Consider the following 16,877-nt stretch of genomic DNA (forward strand, 5'->3'; position numbering starts at 1 on the left):
AGCTAGTCTATCAATACTCATGCGTGTCGGTCTCGTCACAAGTCTCGTGCTGGCCATCCGTAATAACAGAACGAGAACGATTAACACTGACCCGCTTTTGTTTTCGAGGGCAGTAACAAAAACAATGCATTTTAAATATCGTTTTTATCGGAACGTTCTTTACTGGGTGACTTGTTTCCGTTGGAGAGAGTTTTTTTCCTTACATTTGATTTCAAAGTATGTTTTTTCTTTTAAATGTTTTTTCAACCCTTCAAAAGATTTTTTGATACAAATCCTAGTGTCGTTGTTATACTTAGAGTAAGTAGACAATGGTACTTGAAGGTTAATAGTGTTAAATCCTATTATGTAGTTCTTAAGTGCTTTATCTGGATAATTTTAAAAATTTAAATTGAATAAGTAAATATTCGTTTATAATATCGATGGAATCAATAAAATAATCATGTTGAATCAATCTTTCTCTCAATCTTAATCTTCAATTAACTGGTTGTAAATAAATAAATTTTTCGTTTTTATCCAGATCCTGTTCATTCGCCCTTGCTCTTACCGTTAAGGAATTAATTTTCCGAAACCGGTATAGAAATAAGTGAACCTGAAAAATTGCAGTTTAATCTATTAGAATGATCGATCGAACACATGACTATCGAATTAATAAAAACAATCGAATGCGATTTGCAATCGATATAACGGTTTGATGATAATCCAATTGCTAAAACAATAGGAGGACATTGGCATGGATTGATACCACTTTATATTCGGGTCACTAGGGTTGACCGTGTGTAGAATCATTAATCGCAGACCGACTGTACTAGTACCGACTACCGCACATCGAGGTAACACTAAGGCATCTTATGGAGAGGTAGTAGGAGCTGTTTTCCAATAAAAATATGCTGCTGTCTGTACATAGAACAATCAATTCGCACGACAAGGCATTTGTTCACACGCTTATCGCCACTCCAACCCTGAGTACCTACTTGTAGTTGATTAACCAATTACTCAATTCTCGACTCTACATTGTAAATCTTGGGAATCATATTTCAATAACGACGTGTTTCAATTTGACAACCGGTAATGATATGCGAAGTTTTTTGTTCGAAGATTTAGTCATGGAGACGGTGATTTCGAAACCTTGAGGTGTTCTTGCGATTTTGGCTGTAAACTAGTGTTGTCAGGTTGCCTTTAGAGTTTAAAATCATATTAATTTACCGAATAAAATTGGGCATTAAGGCATTTAAAAGTTATTGAATAGTGATTGCCCAGCATGCGAAAGGACTCGAAAAGCCTTTTCTAGGAAAAATACTTTAGCATAAAGAAAAATGTCTATGTCACTTTAGCGATCAGACTCACTCGCAGATTTATGGCATTTGATAGATTTAATTCCGCTAAGTATAAATGTATGACTGATAGATAGACTCCAGTTTTGGGAATTACTTAAAGCTTTCCTTAGTTTGGGACTAGATGGTGCAGTTTATAATGTCCGAGAATATTATTATTACACCTAAATATGGATACAGTCATTCTTCCATTTGAAGCGTGCAAAATGATTTAAGTGGTTCGCCAACCACGTCGACCTCGGCAAAATTTAAAAAATGCCCACTTTATATTAAAATTAATGCACAATCGCAACTTTCGGTTGCAAATTTTCAATTATTTAAGGTGAATTAAAATAATGTATGCAAAGAAGAAACGGGTACTGTTAAATTAGGTATGTAATTAGCTTTAAACGGTTAATTATTTTCAATTGACGTAGTAATGTTTTATGTTTTCCGTAATACTTGGCGAGGGATAAAATGAGGCTGTAAGGTGCTGTAAGGTTATAATTACAGGCATTTAAAAGGTATACCTTTTAAATTGAAATATATTTCAATGTAACTATTTCTCAGATTAATAAATAACTATCCTTTTGGCGTAGTAAGCGCACAAAAAATACCTAATTTTACTTCTAATTTTGAATCAAAGTAGGAAAGTACATTATCGCAATAAAAAAAAATACAGATTTTATTGTGTTGTCGACAGCATCAGCACACAGACTTATGCCCGTTTTCACCATCAATCCCTAATTATTAAAGTGATGGTAACACATTAACAGGAGTTTTGTTTTTATAGGGGTCACTTAAAAATTAGGGATTGATGGTGACAACGGCTAAGCATAGATTCAGTACCTATTTATAGGTACTCTTATGGTTAACTATTAATACGATTTGTATTGATTCAACCTTGACAAAACACCTTGAAATTACTCAAATATACGGCGTGTGTTTATAAAACAACTAGCTTTCCGCCCGCGGCTTCGCCCGCGTGGAATTTTGTCTGTCACAGAAAAACTTTATCGCGCGCGTCCCTGTTTCAAAAACCGGGATAAAAACTATCCTATGTTCTTTCCCGGGACTCAAACTATCTCTATGCCAAATTTCATCAAAATCGGTTGCGAGGTTTAAGCGGGAAAGCGTAACAGACAGACAGACAGACAGAGTTACTTTCGCATTTATAATATTAGTTGGGATGGCACTTCTAGTTTCAATTTAATGGCATTCGTGGGAATTCTAAAAATGTTTTTTCTATACATAGTTTATTTAATTTATTACTGCTTCTTCGACTAATGTAACGATTATTAAACAATAATAAGTATGTATTAGTTTTTAAGGCTGAATTTCACCACCTTATTTTAACTACCTATAACCATAACCATAACCGGTGTTTTTGTATGGAATTTGATAGACTTTTGACGTTTGTTAAAGTTAAAGTAAAATGATGCAACCCACCCAGCCTTATTAGTTATCTATGAATTTGAATAAATTAATGAGTAATGCACATTCAATCATTCTGATCACTATAATTATTGTTCCTCTTCTAACTTAAGTACTTAACCCACAAGTAGGTAGGTACTTAACCACAGAATAGTTACGTTATACAAATTAATAAAATCATAACCGTTGTGTCAGAATTATTTAACGACTTACTAAATATCTGTATAATTTATTATTTCCTTGTAAATTGATATATGACCAAATTATTTTAACGAAAGTAGTTTTCCATATTTAAATTTCGCAATAACAACTGCATTTCGCAAATAGTTAATTTGTTATACAATTATACCTCGGCTGCCTACTTCCGGTTAAATATAAGTATATCAGTTGACTAAATGACCAACATTAATATGTCAAGTTGTCAAACTGGACAGTCACGTGATATCTAATTATATTCGCAACCTAATGACTGGGCCAAAGTTAAGTATGCTATTTACAGTAATTAACTAAATTAGTATAAACATATGTAGCAGGACCTACTTTCGCAGCAATAGTGTCAAACTAATTTATATACAAATGTAACCTTTTTTAAAATATTCTGTTGTATTCCTAGCAGTAGTCTTTTTAAGTTTTAAGTATTATTTAAAAGTTTATTAGTCATACTTTTTTAGAAGTTTGAAGTGTAGCACTTCATTATAACTCCCAAAACACTACAATTTTCAATAAACTTTAAAACTACTATAATTCAATAATAACTAGTTATTGAATGGCGTAAAGGTGAGATCATTATGCTCCTATTACCATACAAAACCTGTTGAAGAATCACTTTTTGACAGCTCATAAAAATATTAATATACTCGTACCTTTCAGTCAATCATAAGTTACACAATAAGTTCGTTTTTTGTGAATGTACTGAATAGTGTCGATCCCCTATTGATTGATGTTCCTATCAAGTCACTGTCTGCAGTTTGCACTATGTAGGTATACGTACGTTTCTTAAGTTAGAAGTCAATCAAGTGTCACGTAGCTTATTTTAAAACGTAAACTGACTGGAATAGAGCTCATAATGTGCCCCTTTGTCTGAGAAAGAACTGTTGACTTGCCAATTCTTTACTGACCATCCCTTTCTTCCACAGAGGGCCGCGTGGAGGTCTCCCGCGAGAACAAATACCTCAGCACCATGGCTCCCGGCAAAGTCTTCGGCGAGCTGGCCATCCTGTACAACTGCAAGCGAACGGCCACCATAAAGGCTGCAACCGACTGCCGTCTCTGGGCCATCGAGCGGCAGTGCTTCCAGACTATCATGATGAGGACTGGGCTGATCAGGCAGGCGGAATACACGGACTTCTTGAAGAGGTAAGTCACTCTAGAAAGAATAAGATCTTGGCGAAGTTTTTGGGCATTCTAAAGGCTGAGTTGCACCACCTTAACTATAACTTTAACCTGTGTTTTTGTATGGAATTGGACAGAATTTTGACGTTTGTTACGGTTAAAGTTAAGATGGTGTCACAGCCTATGCTTCTGGTTATGATTAGTTAGATCATAGGATATATTAGTCAGTGTAAATAAACATTAGCAATTTTGTACATGAGACTTTATGATCAGAGGCTTCAGCAGACAAAGGTTGTATGTATTAAATTAAATTTCAGTTATTAATAGGTCATAATAGGTGCTATTTTGCGACAAAAATATACAATTACTAGCTTTTGCTCGCGGCTTCACCCGCGTGAAATTTAGTGCCACAGATTCGCATAAATTATAGCCTATATGTTAATCTGGGTTACAAATAATAATACTGTAAAGTTTCAACCAAATTCGTTCAGTAGTTTTTGCGTAAAAGAGTAACAAATATCCACACAAACTTTCGCCTTTATAATATTAGTAGGATAATGTGCTGTCGCTGTACAGACGTAACGTTACACACTCTAGGATTTAATGGATTTGTAATAAAAGGGATTATTGCAACAAAATATAGGTATAGCCTAAAATATCTGCGACTTCTTTTATCAGAGTATCTGTACCAATAGTCCTCTGTGTTATTTTATGTCATTTTTATGGCTTAATGTAGGAACAACAATACTAGCCTGCCCACAGTTCGTAATGGTAACAAGAACACAGTAATTTGTAGAACTAGATTAGACTGCTTGTTACGTTCATGACATCATAGCCGAATTGGTTTATCTATGAAATGCAAGATATGGTTTAAAATTAAATATTCCTACAAACATAATAACATTAATTTGTGAATTAGTAATGTAAAACAAAAGTCACAATCACAAATCATATTTATAAAGTCATATTTATAATATCCGTTGACCGACCTCATTTCTTTCTAGCAGAATTAAATGATTCGAGATAAAAATCGGTCAATAAACAAATAAAAAGTTGAGTGAAATCCACTTTTATTTTGAAAGCAAAAACATTCCGGTACTTATAAAAGTGAATTTACATAGTAATACAATATTCTTTCAATGTCTAAAATTGCCGAATCATGCTTACATAGCCATCATGGCTGCTATATTTTTGGAGATTCCCTGTGTAATTTTCTCTTTGAAAGTGGCTATTTTTAAGTTTCAATCTTCCAAATAAGACTTGTTTACGTTACAAGTACGATCGCCCCACGATATAAAATACAGTTCAACGACTTGTCCAAAATAGTTCCCGTTGATTTGAGGGCATGCGTTTATTTATTACGCCCTATTTACACATGTGTTGATGAGTTTCTTGATGTTTATACTGAAAGTACATGCAATAGCATAATCGAAGAGGTTTCAAAATAAACATTTTATCGTTATTGGGCTATGGGACATAAAATTTAAACCAATCTTGAACATAGTTACATCTTTCCAGTTCCAGTTAGAGATGTGTAATTTAAGGCATAAATAAAGCATAGTTTAGGTATGATTTAAGGCATTACAGAATGAAGCTCATAACCAATTTCAAGTATTGATTAGACTTGATTGGTTGAATTCCATATTAAATTACAGGGCAAACTAGAGCTGGCAATAGAGCTTTGAGCGTTGTATCCATTACGGACTTAGACTTTTGAAGTTCGGAGCCAGCATAATTTCCATCCTTAAAATAATCTTACGCCCGTATTCACAAACGATGCTTGCTTAAGTGAAGCAGCAAATCGAATGCACAGCGTTGGAGCTCTGTATGATTGGTTCGTGTGCCACCCTGTGCGTCCACGCGCACTGTGAGACCTCATAGTAATGTTTGTGAATACGGGCGTTTGTACACAATGACATCTCATACTCTACGACTAAAGGCAGGTCTCACGAGCTTACATACAACTCATACAAGCATCTTCCGCTAAAGCCAACTTTCCCATATTGTTCACCAATGCCAACTATGCATATTAGTCCTTTGTGGGCAAGTTAAGCCCTATTGCCTTCTACAATGAAGCCAAGTTGTGTACAAAGCGTGCGTCTGCGCATTACCTAATGTAAAAGGTTACAGAAGGCTCCTTATTCGGCTCGTTTTTGAATGGGAAGCTTGACTGGACTATTATGAGGTTGTCGGTTTGAATCTTGTCAGGGGAACATGTTAGGGTTAAGTTAGAGATATGCACAGATGTTTATATAAGAAAGGTTATTTTGTAATTTGGTCACAATAGTAAAAGTTCTGAAGCTAGGTAGGTAGATTACAAAACTTGTGTGGCAATATTGGATGCCTTAAATCTTACTAACTGGGAACTTACATGACTAGTGATAAAATAACTGGCAAAATAGGATTTATTTATCACTTTTTCGGACAATAATATGCTTTACACATACCCGCTGCAATGAGGACTGCAGCAGATTGAATGGGAGTAATGGGACTCCTTTGATGAATGGTCAGTCAAACCCATGTGCCAAGTTTCTCCACTAAATATCCACGTGTACACTGGCAGGTTAACTGAGGATCACTGATAGCGTGATAAATCCTGCCTACACAAAATCTCGTTTTAGGAATTACTCAGATACCTCAGAATGTTATTTCGGGAACTCCAATGGCCTTACCTGTACCATTTCCACTGTGTCACCGATGACAGAGCAGGATATTGAACCCGAGACACTTATGCAAATGGGCTGGGCGTGCGGCCCATTCTTCAGCTTTCGTCCGTTGACATATTAGTATTTTCATCTGAGACTTTTACGGCATTGTTCTTTTGTTGCCAGATAATAATAAAGTAATCAACTGCTCTGATTACAAACGATTTGTTTGGCGATTGGTCACGGTTTATGATATGCAATGAAAGTGCATTACGGTTGTTCCCTCAGATCATAGAAGGGAATAGATGTGAAACGGGGGCGTGGCGCGTGTCTCCGCGATATGCCCAGAAACGAACATCGGCCGCGTAGCTAGGTTAGTCGCGATTCAGTCGTACTAAGGAAATGTTCTCCGAATTTTTTGGATAATGCGTCGTTACGTGCAATAAAACAAGTGAAACGAAGTACTACAGGAACAATGGAGTCATTTACTACATGTAAGTATTGCAAATCCATTGGTATTTTGGTTATAAATAAAAAAAAACTTAACATTTTTACGAACGAATTCAGTGCCGTAACAGTTACTGCGATATCGAAATCAGTGGTGATAAAAATTCTAACACACTTGTACATTGACGATTTAGTTAGCAACCACTTTATGTCATGCTCAACTACTGCGCGATGTATTTAATTTCTTCCGATATCCACTATCGTGTGAAAATACACAGTACGGCCGCATGTGCCGGTCGTAACATAGTGCCGTGCTCGTGTTCTAATGCGGTTTCCTTTTATCGATAAATAGAAGTAAATTATGATTTTCTATTTTGTAATTTTAAATAAAAAAATTATGTGTTACTTGCGATTATAAGATTTTACAAAAAAAATAATAACAGTAGAAGTAATTAGTAACTGTCAACTATGTAATTACTATAAGAGCTAGTTGAAAGCCTAATATAGGCATTATTTTTGATAAACATAATATGCGGTACGCAGATCGCCATAATTAATCCTTCAAGGCCCGCGAATCTAGACACAATAGATAATCAATTGTTATGACATGAATTAATGCCGTCTGGGACTCAAGCGGTTAAAAAGTAAATGCGTGATAGTAGGTAATAATAACGTATAATAATAAAAAGGTTTTCATACATAAGCATTTTGTGAAACCAGTTTCTAGCCTTGCCCCTAGCGATTTAAAGTATCGATATCTTGTCGACTTCATTTTATCTTTGTTCTCTCACTAGTTTTCAAAGTGTGCGTCACGTCACGCGGCCATTGATTGGCCATAAGGCACGCCTTCTGGCCAATCACAGCACTTTTAAGCCGGTTGCACATGTTGTCGTAGACTCTCAGTCGCTTTGTTTTTACACAGTTGAATGTGTGTGTGGGAGCTGTGGTGGGGGAAATGTGGGGACACTGGTTCTCGTTGTAGTTACGCGCGACTTCATATCTATTCTCTTTCTATGATCTGAGGTTGTTCCGCTCTAATAAATAGTATTGTCTTTCAAGTAATTGATGAGAGAAGACTGGACGTTCGTGCAATAAAACAATTAGTTTCTGTATTTATTTCTTCTTTTAGTTTAATCTACTTACCTACTTGAATTTTTTTACGTCAGAAAGAAGATTAGTGTAAAGCATAATTGCCATTTTTTACATTTTTAACAATAGCGCCCTAAAATGTCGTAACTGCATAAACTTTTTTGTCGTACCTCCTACTGTGACTATTAGTTCTAAAATTATTTAACAGCTTATTTCTTTTGGGAGAGAAACTACATCAATTTCTTCACTCGTGTAATTATTTTGAGCAGCAAAGTGCATTTCAGTAAACATAGCTAGTATCAAAGATACTAAACATGTGATGTTCCTCTTTCATTATTTTTACTACCGAGTCTAATAAAAAGAAAGTACTCTATAAATATCTTGCTTTTAACCTAGTCCAATGACCGGGTCTCTATATTTAAACTTAGCACACAGTCAGTCAAGTAATTCATTTTGTAGCACTCGATCAGACGTCCGAGAAAACAAACATCGTAAAGTAAACTTTTATTTCATAGCGATGTTTATTTTTTTTATCTTTAAGCTTTAGTCGATTACCTATTAAGTTCTAAGCATTTCCAGATGCAAATTGCTTGTATTCCTGTATTCTTAACATACATACATACAACAATGTAGATAAAAATCGGTGCATTCATGTTTTATTAGTTTTTGTTTGTTTACGAACTAACCTTCATTCAATTCAGACTTCAATTGAATTGAAGTCATCAATCAAATAGATCCATTCATTTATCTTCTTTAAAGCAAGGTTAAGGATCAGCGTGCTCTTAGCACTGGCATCTTTGTATTTACATAGATTATGTACATTACTTATTCTATATCAGTTTGTTAAATTCATGTTTATGAATAAGCTGCTAAACCAATATTGATAAATTTTGATTTATTTAGTTTTTGGATTCAAGCTCAGAGGGATTTACTCAGTAGATTTTTAGCCCTATTTAATTTTGAGGGTTTTATAACAATTCCAAAGATTCATAACAATTTAAACACTGGTTCTTTGGTGGTACCTAACTTAGATTAAGCTCAAACCTAGGTCTCAATTCCCATCCCATGTATTGTTATCATTTCCTTGACACTGGATACCATTTTGATAAAGTGCGCGCGCGCAGACAGCAAACACGAACAATCTATTATGGTGGCTTGTAATTCTAGATGACCTGACATTTAGGTACAGTCTCAGCATGTACGAGTACCTACATTTTTGTTGCAAAGACACCCTTAATATCGCTACAGTAGATGCCACAGTTTTTACCTTGACATGCTGTCGTCTGTACATGCAGTTCAGGTATCGTCTTTGAGATAAGTCTAGGCCATGTGTCTACAATAATAGTAACAATAATATTAAGGTGTCTGGCAAATATCAGGGATTCAGGTGGGAGAGTGATTAGAATTATCATCTAGAGATTTGAAAAGTTCTGGAAAAATACGGACCTGAAATTACAACCACATTAAGAAATAAGCATTAATTTATTTAACGTTTACCAGTTGTAAATTCAACAAAAATATGCTTATAAGCTCGTAAATAGATGGAATAGGTTACATTTTCAATGTTGTCATCAAAATAAATCATAAATATACTGAAATAGAAATAGGAGATGAAAACTATGAACCAATTCTCATGTTAATGGTGTGAAATGGAAATATTATAAAAACAAAGAACTTGGGTATACTTAGATGAAAAGACTCTATTTATTTTAAAAGTGATTTTCAATCACGATCGATCGCCAAGCAAAAACGACTGATTGTGTTTTGACTGAGAACGATAATATCGTTCTGCGCAATAACACAGCATGCTTACATTATAGTGAAAGCTAATTATTATGAAAACATACGTGTGAGAAAATCTAAATATGTATAGTTAGATAATAGAGAGTTCTAGATAGTGGTTCAACTAGTAGAAACTAGTATGTTAAGGTTGATACGGTTATTGCAGCAACTGGATGTATTTCCAAGAATGTTTGACTGACATAACCTTAAACCTTATTTGAGTCTAGGGATATTATGTCTGTCTTCAATCTTCATGCATTTGATTAGTGAATAACTGAAGACTATTTAAGCATTTATTTTTAGCATGAAGTATAGCATTTGCCCGCGGCGTCGCTTGAGATACCTAATTTTTATATGTTTTAAAAAATCTATGCGCACGATAGATTTTTATACTCGCATAATAAAGTATAGACAGACAAATTAATATTGTGGACTTACTCTGAAACTCTCTTGCTATTCTCTTACATGGGAAATTAAACGATCCACCATTGAAACTTTCAACCCCTATTAATGCATTTAACATAAACAATTCCCTTAAAATTTACAGATTTACCTATGATTGATTTATTTTATTAAACAAATCTATCGGAGTACCTTAAATAGGTACTCACTGACTGAATTTGATTATAATTACACAAACAATCTTCCATTCAATTTAATTAGTTTATTATTCAATACAAATTACATAAGGTTGCATGCGCGTTATATTATTTAGGCACTATACCTAATTACTTCTAACAATTTGTAAACAAGTTGCAACTTAAGTAAATAATGGATAGTTGGTAAATTAAATACATAACTGACGGCTAGCACGAAAAACTTTAGAATTCGAATCGTTTGCCTATTCGACAAAATTCGATACTCAATCTTCGAATTAAACGATAACGTGACAATTTTGGTAGGTTCTCAAAATAAGTTTCGTGCAACCATTTCTCATACTAAGTTCACTTTACGACACGTTCACAAGGGCGCTGTTGTAGTTTTCATACTAAATCTTTTGATGGTGAATCGAATACGCAAACGATTCGAACTCGAAAGTTTTTCGTGCTAGCCATATGATACTGGACGAGAAAATAATACTTACGTTAAAGTATCGCTATTGCTAAACATTGCTTCAGTGTTTGTTTAGATTTCAATAATAATAGTGATATAAGAGTTTACGTGATTTTTTATAAACCATTAAACCAACAGTAAAACAAAGGCATTGTTGCAACTCTGTCACAATGCTCAAGTGCCTGCGCAGGATTTGCGAAATATACGGTCCACGCCTTTAAGATAGCGTGGAATCGTAGAGCGACATTTTATACATGCCAAAAGACACTTAAAAATTGTATTCAATGATAGATGTAGGTCCCATTAAGACCGCTATGCTACTCAGTCTTTTTCGTAAGATTTGAGACTACTTACCCGAAGAAAAAACTTACTTGTTTGGCTTTATCGGTCTCTATCACGCACGAAAATGTGAACGGGTTAATTTGGTAAATCGGGTGAACTAATTTTTGATCTACTAGCTAGACCCTGGCCATAAACTAGTTGATCTAATAGATAAGGCGTATCTTGATGTAATGATCTATTACGGTACTTAGGTATAGTTTTCAATAAAATATTTTAGAAGAATAAATGTTCGTTTTCCCTTATAATTCATTCATCCTTCCTCATTTACATAATGCTTAGCTAAACACCTGCTTCAGAAAGTTAAACATTCTTCAAATTCTCCGATATAAAAGACCTTACCAGATAAGGCCCTTTTTTTGTGACACAGAGACCATAGTTACTATAAATTCGAAAACGTTCTTTTTATGCAACATGTTGCAAATTGTCCCAATCACTCTCCTCGCTGCCATAAAGCCACAGCCTTACCCAACACGTACAGTGCTGACTGCTGACATTTGGATTCGTTCAAAATCAAAATCAAATCAAAATCAAAAAATATTTATTCAGTTTAGACCACAAGTGGCACTTATGAACGTCAATAGAAAATAATAAAAAAAGAAAAGGTAGCCCTTATGGGGCACTTTACATGTCTCCTTATCTTTTGGGCCCTACCAGCGCTTCGAGACAAACATATGGCAAGTGCTGAGAAGAAACGCCGGAACAAACTCAGTCACCACTTATTGCCAGGAATTATCTAACGGTAAGAATAGTCAAATTTAAGTACATCAAATATGTGCAGACTGAACTGACCACGCATCCTTGTCATCAATATAGTCTCGAACCTTGTAGTACCCTTTGGACATAAGGGTATTTTTTATATGTATCTTAAATTTGTTTATTGGCAATTCGACAAGGTTGTGTGGTATTTTGTTAAATATGGTAATACATTTCCCCAAGAATGAATTACCTATCTTATGCAACCTAAATGATGGAACAGCAAGTTTATTCTTATGTCTCGTGTTAAATGAGTGGACGTCACTTTTCTTAGTAAATAAATGTATATGTTTACGGACATACATAATGTTATCAAATATGTATTGCGAAGCCACAGTCAATATATTGATTTCTTTAAAAATTTCTCTAAGCGAGTCACGTGGTTTAAGACCGTATATTGCCCGAACAGCTCTTTTCTGTAAAATGAAAATTGATTCTATGTCTGCTGCTGAGCCCCACAGTAAAAGACCATAAGACATAATACTATGAAAATAACTAAAATATACAAGCCTTGCTGTTTCAACATCAGTCAAGTTTCTGATCTTTCTCACCGCAAAGGCAGCTGAACTAAGTCTTCCCGCCAAGGCAGCAATATGGGGGCCCCATTGTAATTTACAGTCTAGGGTAATACCTAGAAAGACAGTAGAGTTTATCAGTTCAATGCGTTCATTATTTACTGTAATATTAGTATTAACTTGTTTGACATTAGGCATAGTGAATTTTAAACATTTAGTTTTTTTTGCGTTTAATAGCAAATTATTAGTTGTAAACCAGTCTAATACTTTGGAAAGAGCATTATTCACGTCGTCAAATATTTCCTGACGCCTGTCAGTTTTAAAAATTAAAGAAGTGTCATCAGCAAATAATACTATCTCACAAAGGTCCTTTGAATAAAAAGGTAGATCATTTATATAAATCAGAAAGAGCAATGGTCCCAGTATTGAGCCTTGGGGCACTCCCATTTTTAGGGGGGCGCCCGAAGAGTTAGTTCCGTGAATATTTACTTTTTGTAATCTGTCTGAGAGGTAAGAGTGTAATAGGCTTAAGGCCTTGCCTGATACGCCATAATGTTCTAGCTTAAATAACAGAGTTTGATGATCAACACAGTCAAACGCCTTCGATAAGTCACAAAATACACCAATAGCATCCTTTTTCTCCTGCCAAGCATCGGAAATGTGTTTGATAAGAGCAACCCCTGCATCGGTCGTACTTTTCCCTTTTGTGAACCCATATTGTTTTTCATGAAACAGTTTATTTAAGTTAAAATGAGACAGTAGTTGATTGAAAATAATTTTTTCAAATATTTTACTGAGCGCAGGTAGTATCGATATAGGTCTAAAGTTGGATGGGTCACTTTTGTCTCCTGCTTTAAATAATGGTATGATTTTACTATGTTTCATCAGGGTAGGGAACTGACCTTCGTTAATACATTCATTAAAGATATGAGCTAAATGGGGAGCTATAAGAGGAATGATGGGTTTTATTATGTCTGTTGATATGCCCCATATATCCTCTGTCTTTTTTATATTTAGTTCTTTGAAAGTTTTTATAATAACTATGGGGTCTATTTGTCTAAATTTTAATGGGCTATTGCAAACATCAACACAACCCTCGAGAAGAGACATTGCCTGATATGAACATGAATTAAGATTGCTTGTTGTTATGATTGGTACATTTGAAAAGTAACCTTCGAATGCGTTTGCTACCTTATCATTGCATTTAATATACTTATTATCAATTTTTAATGCGAATGTGTCATCCCGAGATATAATTCTACAAGTTTCTTTATTAATACAATTCCAAGTAGCTTTAATTTTGTTGCCAGAGTTTTTAATTTTGTCACGTATGTAAATAGATTTTGCCATGGTACAAACTTGTTTAAAAACTTTTGAGTATTTTTTTACATATTCTATAAAGTCCGGGTCGCTACTATAGGCTTTTCTACCATATAATTCAAACATTTTTTTCCTACTAATATAAATACCTACTGTAGCCCAGTCACTGAATTTAGTTTTATTGTTTTTAATAATAATTGTTTTCTTAGGAAAAGTTTTATTGAACTCATTTTTAATTAATTCAAATAATTGCTCATATAAAATATTTATACTACAGTTAAAATAATGCAAAAGTGGGACCTTATTAGATATTTGAGATTTAAATTTGTCTTTCTGGGATGCAGTGACTGGTCTATATTCTATTTCCTTGCTCGATGGCACAAAATGGTGTTGAAATGACACTATTTGACCGCAATGATCAGAATTAACAAAATTTATTATTGATTTCTCTAGCACTAAGCAGTTACAGAATATATTGTCTAAGCAAGTAGCTGATGTTGGAGTCACCCTAGTTGGTTCAGAGAAAAGATTTAACAAGTTAAAAGATTTGAATAAATTTAAAAACCGTATTGAAAGAGAGGAATCTTCTATTATATTAATATTAAAGTCTCCACATACAACTACTTTCTTTGAACTATTACACACTCTTCTAAGTACCTCTTCCATTGTGGTTTCAAATAATTCATAGTTACTAGATGGGGGTCTATATACACATACAATAACATAGTCGTCCAGTTCTGCACATGACAGCTCAATAGTTCGCTCAACAGAGAGAGATACAATATCTTTACGCTCTTTACATTTTAATTTATCATTGATTAATATTAGTGACCCTCCACGAATAGCTAACTCTCTAGTGAATGAACTAATAAGCTTATAATTATTAATGCTCAGCATTAGTTCATATTGCCTGAGCCAATGTTCCGTTAAACATAAGACATGAATATTCAATTCTTGGATAAATAACTCAATTTCCAAGTCTTTGCCGGAGAAGCCTTGTACATTTTGATGCACTAAATTAAAACCGTTAAATTTCTTTGTACCCGAATTTTGTATGCCAGAGTTATCCTCTATTGTCTTACGATGTAATTTAAATTATGATTTGGAACAGATTCCAAGGGTCGAACATCCATGTTCTGCTCAATAAAAGCAGTTTGGCTAGCCAAATTAATGGCTAAATATTTAATAAAATATGATAGCGAATTCGCTATTCGTCTTTTACAATATTTATTTAGATAATTATATTTATCTATTGTCAATAAACATTTATTTTTTAAATAATTGTTAATGTCAATTACATGGAATTTGCATTGATTATATGTCAGTGTATTCAATGTCAAATTCAATTTATATCTTAAATTATTTTCCTCCTGTGGCAAGCTTCTACTGTAGGGGAATGTGAACAAAATTATTTTATCTACATTAAGTAAACATAAGCTATCAAAAATATTTAGTAGGTCTTTTTTGCCTACATTGCCCCTATTTCCTATTAAAATTACTAATGTGGTAGGTATTTATTGAGAACGAATAATTTGTTATTTTTCTCATAATTTGTAAATAGGAAGCACCCGGTAAACAATGGTTGATTACACTTTGTCCCAAGTAACTATTAATACGAACGTTCCTTTCACTGCATTCGTAATACATACTAGGAAAACGGGACAGTACTGAGATAGAACGGGATGTTTATCTCCTTAGCACGTCGTTACTGTTAATTGATGACGGGTTTATTTGCCTTATCTTGCTTCTGACGTCTGTCTGTCTTCATTAACACCAATTCAAAGCATTCACTTTAGAACTATTATAACTATACCTAAGGTTTAATAAATGTATACGTGTACGTACATAATAATATGGAAGAGCGGACCCTCCAAACACAGGCATTTTCTGCTTAAATAGAGGTTCCAATCTACTTATTAGGTAACTCAAGAAACCTTGTAAACGAAATAAATTATTTTATTTTTATTAGATGACTACTGTGATAATTTTGTATGGAACACGCAACCAGTTACCAAATACCTAGCTAGATTTTGACAGCTACTTAAAGATGTCAAGTGACAACGACAGATGTCAATGTTAAACGTCAGACGCTTGTGAAAATTCGCGCCAATATTAATAAGTTAGTCTTTTGTTTACGGTCGCCGCATATTTACGAATTTTTGTTGCAAAAATCGCACTTATTGAAACCGAAATGCTTCACTATTTAGCTTAAAGTGCTGTCCGTCGAATAAATATCTATCTATCTTTTATTAATCAAAATGATTAATAGCCCGTGGTAAAAATATTTATTTTTTTAATTGTCGGCATACAAGTGGCCTCAATGCAGTACATTTTTATAGATCAAACGTAACATGTTGTTTTCAATAAAAATAATAATAACCAATCAATTTAGAAGAATAGCTTGTTATTCTTCTTATGAATAGTGATATGCCGATTGTAGATTTATTATAACATTTAATTACTACCTACATTTTCTTACGAGATAATATTTTTTCCGATATTTATGAAGGCTCCATAGTAAAAGTTACATATTATAGTAATATAAGTTTTCCCAACAAATAATATGTATAAATATCCTAACAAAATGCGAAGGTTGTTAGAATGCATTTAACAAGGTTAAGATTCCGATATTATGTCAACTTCTGTTAATGTAGGAAGTAAATGATTTCCTAGATAGAACATGAATTGCAAAATTCTTGAAATATCGTTAACAAGAATTATGTTTATGCATTTTGCAATGTTTTTATTTTTGTGATAAGTTGTTTCGATTGAAATAAACTCCAGTGTCCAAGTTGGTAAAATGACAGTTGTGCCTTTGTCATTTTCAATAATTTCCTTTTTTTTACTGTGAAAAG

The 16,877-nt window shown here is 33.9% G+C and overlaps 1 protein-coding gene across 2 annotated transcripts in view; it reads left to right on the plus strand.

Moving 5' to 3' along the window:
- The window catches only part of LOC135078842 (cGMP-dependent protein kinase, isozyme 2 forms cD5/T2-like), a 50,460-nt gene that overhangs the window by 7,568 nt on the left and 26,015 nt on the right, over window positions 1–16,877 (plus strand). For both annotated transcript variants that reach the window (XM_063973399.1, XM_063973398.1), the window contains one exon: window positions 3,881–4,100. In XM_063973399.1, the coding sequence (XP_063829469.1) occupies window positions 3,881–4,100 (220 nt within the window). The remainder of the gene's footprint in view (window positions 1–3,880; window positions 4,101–16,877) is intronic.

Source organism: Ostrinia nubilalis, chromosome 15 (assembly GCF_963855985.1).
Source record: "Ostrinia nubilalis chromosome 15, ilOstNubi1.1, whole genome shotgun sequence".
NCBI classification, from domain to species: domain Eukaryota; kingdom Metazoa; phylum Arthropoda; class Insecta; order Lepidoptera; family Crambidae; genus Ostrinia; species Ostrinia nubilalis.